Genomic DNA, 6,825 nt, shown 5'->3' with positions numbered 1-6,825 from the left:
GCCATTCCAGGCCGTTCTCGCGTCTCTGCCGGCCCGCTGTGGGCCGCTCCGGCCGGTGCTTTCACCGGGCGCCTCCGTGCGCTCGGCCAACGGCCTTTGGGAGCGCCCACCCGAACGCCCCGGGAGTCAGCGGGCGGCGACCCTCGCCGGGGACCCTCCAGAGGGCCCAGGGGTGAGTGCTGATGCCTTCCCAACCCGGGCCCCGGGGCCCGAGCCAGCTTCCCGGCCTGGCGCCGCGGCCGTGACCCTCCGGCCGGCGGAGGGACCCTCGGTGACCCCGGCCCGTTCATAGTGTCGCCTCGAGTCCCGACCCCCCGGGCTCGGCCTTTCCTCCTCCTCGGTCCCTGAGGAGCGCGAGGGAGAGGAGCACACGCTCCTGCGAGCGTTTTCGGGCTAACCTCTCCCTGCCTTTCTAGTTAGAGATCTCATTTTGACAACAAATGGTAGACTTTCCTGGCGAGGAAATAGTTCGGGGGGGGGGAGGGGGAAGGGTGGGAAACATTGGGGGCGTCCTGAGAACTTGAACGCGGAGCTTTGCTGGTGGTCTTCCTCATCCTTCCCGGCCAAGGCCCCGAGGCACCTTTCAGTATGACCTTGAACCAGACGCCTACGGACTATACAGTTTTTTGTTGTTGTTTGTACTTGGTGGAAAATTAACATGTTCTCAGAGGAAAGCCTTGTTGGAAGCAGGTCGGCCTTGGAGGCCCTTTGGTCGAGTCGGTCTGGTAAGCAGCCTTGATCCCAGGTGTGGGTGCTGGGAGTTGCTTCTCAGATTCCCTTCCAGGAGCTGGGAAGCCGGAGGAAAGCCCGAGTGAGTGCCTGTTCCTCGGAGCCTCTGACCTTGGTCTGCAGGGCGAGGCTCCTTGGATGGTACAGGAACATCCCGGGCCGCGTCCTGCGTCGTGAGAGCGAGGGGCGCCCTGGAGGGATGAGGAACCTTTCAAAGTGGTGGCATATTTTGGTCGCAGCAGATAAGAAAAGCCCCAGGGCCTTTGTTCCCAAATGTTGAACCAGTTGTATTCAAGCCTCCCGTCCACTGAGAGACTTGAACTGAAGGACCTTAGATGTGTTCTCTCCCTAGATTAAAAAAAATTTTTTTCCCCTTGTTTCTGTGTTAATTTCATCCGCTAATGAGATCCCAAAAGGAACCTCCTTAGGAAAATGGATTTGGAAAGAATTAGAACGATTTGTTTGTACTCCGTAGACTTTCCCTATATAATTAAATTATGTGTAGGACCTCCTGTCTTTTTTGTTTCAAATGCATGTGAATTGCTGTTGCTGTTCTTTCCAGAAGGAAATTGTGTGTTCTGTCCCTTCCTGTCTGATAGGGTTGCCCCATTGTAGGATTACACAGTTCAGCTGTTGCTTTCCTCCCTTCTGGTGTTGAAACGTGTTTTCTGTGGATGCACGGCCTTACTTTAAAATTTGTTAATTTATGTTTTTCTAAGTGTTCAGTGACGTTTTGTTAAAAACTACAATTAGTCCTTGATCACTACACCCTGATTTGCTAATACATCCATTTTTTTAGTTGCTTGAAAAGAGAACTGAAAACAGGGTGACCTATATAAAAGCCTTGAACTAGATCCACACAATAAGTGATAAAGAACCACTTTTTTTTTTAAATATAATTGGAGAATTGTATAAAGCTTTGCAACCACTATCAATTGACCCAAGTTGTTTCTGTAACTTCGTGGGCTGTTTCTCTGGGTTTCACTGTTCTGATACACAGATTAAAGTCAAGCTTGAATCATTGTGTCCCCAAATTGGGACACTTTCCATGAGTGGGATTTGACTTGATTCTAGGTGGTATGTAAATGATGATTGTTTCAAATAGTTATGTTTTTGTTACATGTATCTATATATGCAACAAATCTCATGGTTTAAAGGAGTTATGTAAAATTTTGTTTTAAAAAGCATTTATTCGGTATTTTTAAAAGTTGAGATAAAAGGCAAAAGGAAGTGTAGATAAGAGAAAAATGTACTGTTTGAATGTGGAAAAAAAACTATGAAATCTGTAAGTTACTTGTTTGGGAAGTACTAGGCTTAGAAGTTAGAGATTGAGATCACCTGTGATTCTAAGAGCGGCTTTGTCTCCTTAGTTCTACAATGGAGAATCGTGTACTGGTTGCTTAGTGATTCTAATGACAGAACCTCAGGAATTAATGTCTTAACTCCAGATGAGAAGTTTATTTTATGTATTGTCAAAACATAATAGCAAACATGCAATAGTCTAATGAAGGAGGGAAAAAAATAGATTCTGATCTAATTAGGACAGTGCAGTGTTAAATCTTAAAGAAGTTCCATTTACTTTTTAAATTTAGGTAGCTCAGATAGGCTACAGGAGAATTTGGCTTTTTCCAGAAGTTGCTTTTCAGTGTCTTTTCAGACCTTGATGATCCAAGTTTGTGATATTTTACAAACTGAGAGATTCTCCGAAGACCAGATGTTGCTATAAAATGAAAGGTTGAGACTCAGTGGGATGTACCAGAGGAAAGTCAGGAAGAAGGCTGAAATGCAATAAAAGGAGTGAGGAGAATAGCACATTTCAGGGAGATAATGTTGTTCTGCTCATCTTTGGCCCTTGCCTATTATTATAAAGCTTCAATTTATAATGTCCCAAGGCTATAACCTTTTTGCGATACCTCTTTTCAGTATCATAGTTGAATATAGGCTTTAACTGTGCCTCACATACGCACAAGAATTGGAAGAGTGTCTCTTCTAGAAAGATGCACAAAAATTGATAATAGAGGTTGACTGTGGAGACCTGGGTGGTTGTAGGATAGGATCTGGTGGGACACTGTATTTTCTCTGTATGTTGTTATGTTTTGTACCATGTGCATATATGACTGGTTCATATGCAAATACTGGATGAAAGTTGTGAATGAAATTAAATAAATATGAAATTAAATTATTGAATGAAAATAGCTGAATGAAAATTTACCAAGTCCACTTGTTCCTCCTTTATATACATGTGTATATGCATTTACACATAATTGTTAAGATTCTTTTATATTTACATACTTTTCTTCTGCCACATCTAAGTTCAAACCAGAAATGATGACAGTTCTTTATTTTATCTTGCATTAACTGATGAATGGTTGTAGGGCCTTGTCTGTGGGACGAAAATTGGTGGTAAGCATGTTAATTTTTTCTTTCATTATTGGTTTCTTAATGTAAGGTTGTATATCTTTGGTGACTTATCACGTAGAGGATTTCCAGTAGTGAGTCCCTAATGTTGGTGTCATGTCGGTTCTGTTAGCTCCTGTTTCTCTCCCCCAGGGACAAAAGTGGCTCCAAATCCAGCACAGGCATATTGAAGCAAGTTAAAGGATTTAATATGAAGTACAGAACCAGATAGTGCCGAATAGCAAGCAGTCATTGGTACACATTTGTGAGTAAAAATTTTGTCTTTTGGCTCCATGTTCTTAGTCTTTAAGCCATCTGCATGCCAGATCCCTAAAGTTCACACATTTCAGAAGCAAGTTAGCAGTCGTAATTAACCGGTTGTCAGAGTTTTGCACCCTAAGTAACCTCCAGGAAGTATCTGAAGCATCTGTCTCATTGAGGTTGGTCAAGGGCAATAACACATCTCTGACATGCAGTGTAGGAAGTATCCCAGGAATGACTGACATTTATGCGGTCTTTCATTTGTATTGCCCTTGGTTTATATATAATATATAATACCTTTTGCTGAAAATTCAGTATAATTTGACTTTTGAAGTCATTTCCTTTTACTTTTAAATTTTTTTTTAACATTTATTCATCTTTTTGAGAGACAGAGACAGAGCATGAGCCTGGGGTGGGGGTGGGGGGGCAGAGAGAGGGAGACACAGAATCCAAAGCAGGCTCCAGGATCCAGGCTGTCAGCACAGAGTCTGATGCGGCACTCGAACCCACAACCGTGAGATCATGACCTGAGCTGAAGTCATCCACTTAAGTGACTAAGCCACCCAGGCGCTCCTGAAGTCATTTCCTTTTAAAGAAACCATTACTTCTGCATCAGTATTTTAAGCCACGTCAAATACATTTACTTCTGACCTTTACATTCTCCTCATGATTTCTTCGTTTGTATTGTACTTGTCCTAAAAAAAGAAAAGGATTCCCCCCCCCCCCGCTTCAGAATATAACGATTAAAGGAGTTTTATGGCAAAATGTTTTTTTTTTAATCTGACTTCACACTTTTCTGTATGTTTGATTCGCTTTATCCTGTTTGCAAAATCATAAAATAGTGTCGGTGCATAAAACCATCTTCATGATTTTTCACATGCAGAACAACTCTGTCTAGGAGACATGTGAAAATTGTTTTTCTAGATCAAGTCTTAGTAGATCATTCTAAGTAGATATGTACTTTTATTCATGGTGTTTTTTTTTTAATATAATGAATTGTTGAAATACTGATCTTTATTCTTTCTTTTTTACAGCTGGGAAAGCAGTGTTCGTGTTGTTATGTTCACCTACAAAAAAGTTCAGATCTGTAGGGGAATTGTGTAAAGTAAACTGAACCACAGGGTAGCAGTATTTTCACAGCTATTCTAGATGTGTGTGTGCTGTATTAAAGATGAGTAAATGAGCAAACTGATACACCTATATGAAGGTCAGTGACACTTCATTCAGTTGAGCTGCGATTTTAGGCTTGAGACATCTTGGCTTTAAAGCTGATCACCGTAGGCTAATCATGCTCTTTTACACGTTTATCAGCACTTTGTATTTGAGGGCAAGTTTCTTTCTTCTGGATTTCCCTGAAGTGTGGGTCCTTCTCTAATTTAGAAGGTTGTTCAATGCATCTATACTGTCTCTCCCCTTAAAGGCATGTTATGCTTTTTAAAAATATGCATGCAAATACAACATTAACTGCAAATTAATGTGACGCTTTGAATCCCCCAAAATGAAGCCTACGTTAAGGATTCCTTACTACATAGTCTGTGTTTGACATTGATTGCGGCTCAGTGGCCAGGTATACGTTCAGTAAGAGCAGTTTTAAACTATATTTTGTGCTTTTTTCAGGGAACTGCGTTTTCTAAAATTAACTGAGAATTAGCCTTATTTATATTATGAATCTGATTGTCATCATTAAAAGGCTTTAATTTTTTCATGCATGATAGCGATTCCTCATTTCATGTTTGGAAAATCCTAGCAGCTTTCCCTCAAATCATTGATTCGGAGATTTTAATTTAAGTTTTCTTTCAGGCACTTTTGAACTATAAGCAGCATGCCTGTCTGTGCAGAGAGAAAGGGAGTGTATATCTGTGCGCGTGTGTGTGTCTGCGTTTGTTTTCATGGTTATGCAGTAATTTAAAAATTTGCTCCGAAACAGTGTTTTCAAGGTGCAAATTCAGCTGATAAAGTGAGAAGGCATTATGTTGAGGAAACCGTTCGCTTCGGTCTTTTGTTTTTCCCTTGAACGTATTCAGTACTCGCAGAAGACAAGGCCCCTCTGCTCTTCCCACAAGGTGTTGTCTTCTGACTTGGCCGCGTGAGGAAGTCTGGCCTTTCAACACTCGGTCACCCCTGTCTTTCAATTCTTGCCCACAGAGTGAGTGGGGCGGCGTTTCCTTCTCCCAGCGCTGCTGAGATGGCGGAAATTAGTCGAATCCAGTATGAAATGGAATACACCGAAGGTATTAGTCAGCAGATGAGGGTCCCGGAAAAATTAAAGGTAGCGCCACCCAATGCTGACCTAGAGCAAGGGTTCCAAGAAGGGGTCCCGAGCGCCAGCGTCATCATGCAGGTTCCAGAGAGGATCGTTGTAGCAGGTATTTTACGTGTGTGTGTAAAGTTGCCTGAGAAAGCTTTGTTTTATATGGTTTCATGGAAGGGGCGCCTGGGTGGCTCAGTCGGTTAAGCTTCTGACTTCAGCTCAGGTCACACTCTGTCTGTGTCTGTCTCTCAAAAATAAATAAAAAACAGGGCGCCCGGGTGGCTTAGTCGGGTAAGCGTCCGACTGACTTTCGCTCAGGTCATGATCTCGCGGTTCGTGAGTTCGAGCCCCGCGTCGGGCTCTGTGCTGACTGCCAGCTCAGAGCCTGGAGCCTGCTTCAGATTCTGTATCTCCCTCTCTCTGACCCTCCCCTGCTCACGCTGTCTCTCTCTCTCTCTCCTAGAAATAAATAAAAATATTTAAATAAATAAATAAATAAATAAAAAACATTAAAAAATGTTAAAAAACAGTATATATTTTTATGAAAGCTTCTGGGTCTTTCAAACTATTATTTAGAAAAGGGGCCGGGAAATACTACTTTACGGGATTTGCAAAATTTCTATTCTAAGAAGCTGAAGCTTCAAATAACATTTTTTAATAATTCAACTAGCGGAGATGTAACTTACATACCTAAAATAACATGTAATTTTCAAGCATACAGCTCGGTGCGTTTGAGCAACGTACACAGTCCTGTAAGTGTCCAGCGCAGTCTGGGCATAGCACATTTTCATTACCCTGAAAGGTTCCCCTTGCCCATCTCCTTTAGTTCCTCCTCCTCAATTCCAGGCAACCATTTTCTCCTTTCTAAAACCACAGACCAGATTTGTTTTCTCTAGAGTTTCATGTAAATGAAATGATACAGTGTATGTTCTCGAGTCTGGCTTTTGCTTAGTGTAATGCTTTTTGAAATTCTTTCGTGTTCTTGAGTGCATCAGTTGCTCATTCCATTTTCTTACTGGGTGACATTCCACTGTGTGATTACACCCCAGTTGTTAATCCAGTCACCTACTACTGATGGAGATCTGGGTTGTTTCCTCTCGGGGACCGTTAGGATTAAAGCTGCTCAGAATATTCACATACAAGACCTCGTGAGGACATGTGTTTTCGTATTCCTAGGAGAGGAAATG

At 42.2% G+C, this 6,825-nt stretch overlaps 1 protein-coding gene across 10 annotated transcripts in view; it reads left to right on the top strand.

The window, feature by feature from the left end:
* The window catches only part of MFF (mitochondrial fission factor), a 35,463-nt gene continuing 28,638 nt past the window's right edge, over nt 1–6,825 (top strand). For 6 of the 10 annotated variants that reach the window (XR_005532779.1, XM_039257606.1, XM_039257605.1 and 3 more), the window contains exons 1-3: nt 84–172; nt 3,280–3,391; nt 5,533–5,753. Coding sequence is in view for 9 of the 10 variants with exons in the window: in XM_039257606.1 (XP_039113537.1) it covers nt 5,573–5,753 (181 nt within the window). In the remaining variant the exon portion in view is untranslated. Of the gene's footprint in view, nt 173–500; nt 726–3,279; nt 3,392–5,532; nt 5,754–6,825 lie in introns of those variants that run through there. The other 4 variants (XM_039257607.1, XM_039257609.1, XM_039257601.1 and 1 more) reach the window with 3 other exon arrangements.

The sequence above is a fragment of the Hyaena hyaena genome, unplaced genomic scaffold, assembly GCF_003009895.1.
Source record: "Hyaena hyaena isolate Hyena2069 unplaced genomic scaffold, ASM300989v1 scaffold_628, whole genome shotgun sequence".
NCBI classification, from domain to species: Eukaryota; Metazoa; Chordata; class Mammalia; order Carnivora; family Hyaenidae; genus Hyaena; species Hyaena hyaena.
The sequence above is the reverse complement of the archived record's forward strand: the minus strand, read 5'-3'. Positions and strand labels throughout refer to the sequence as shown.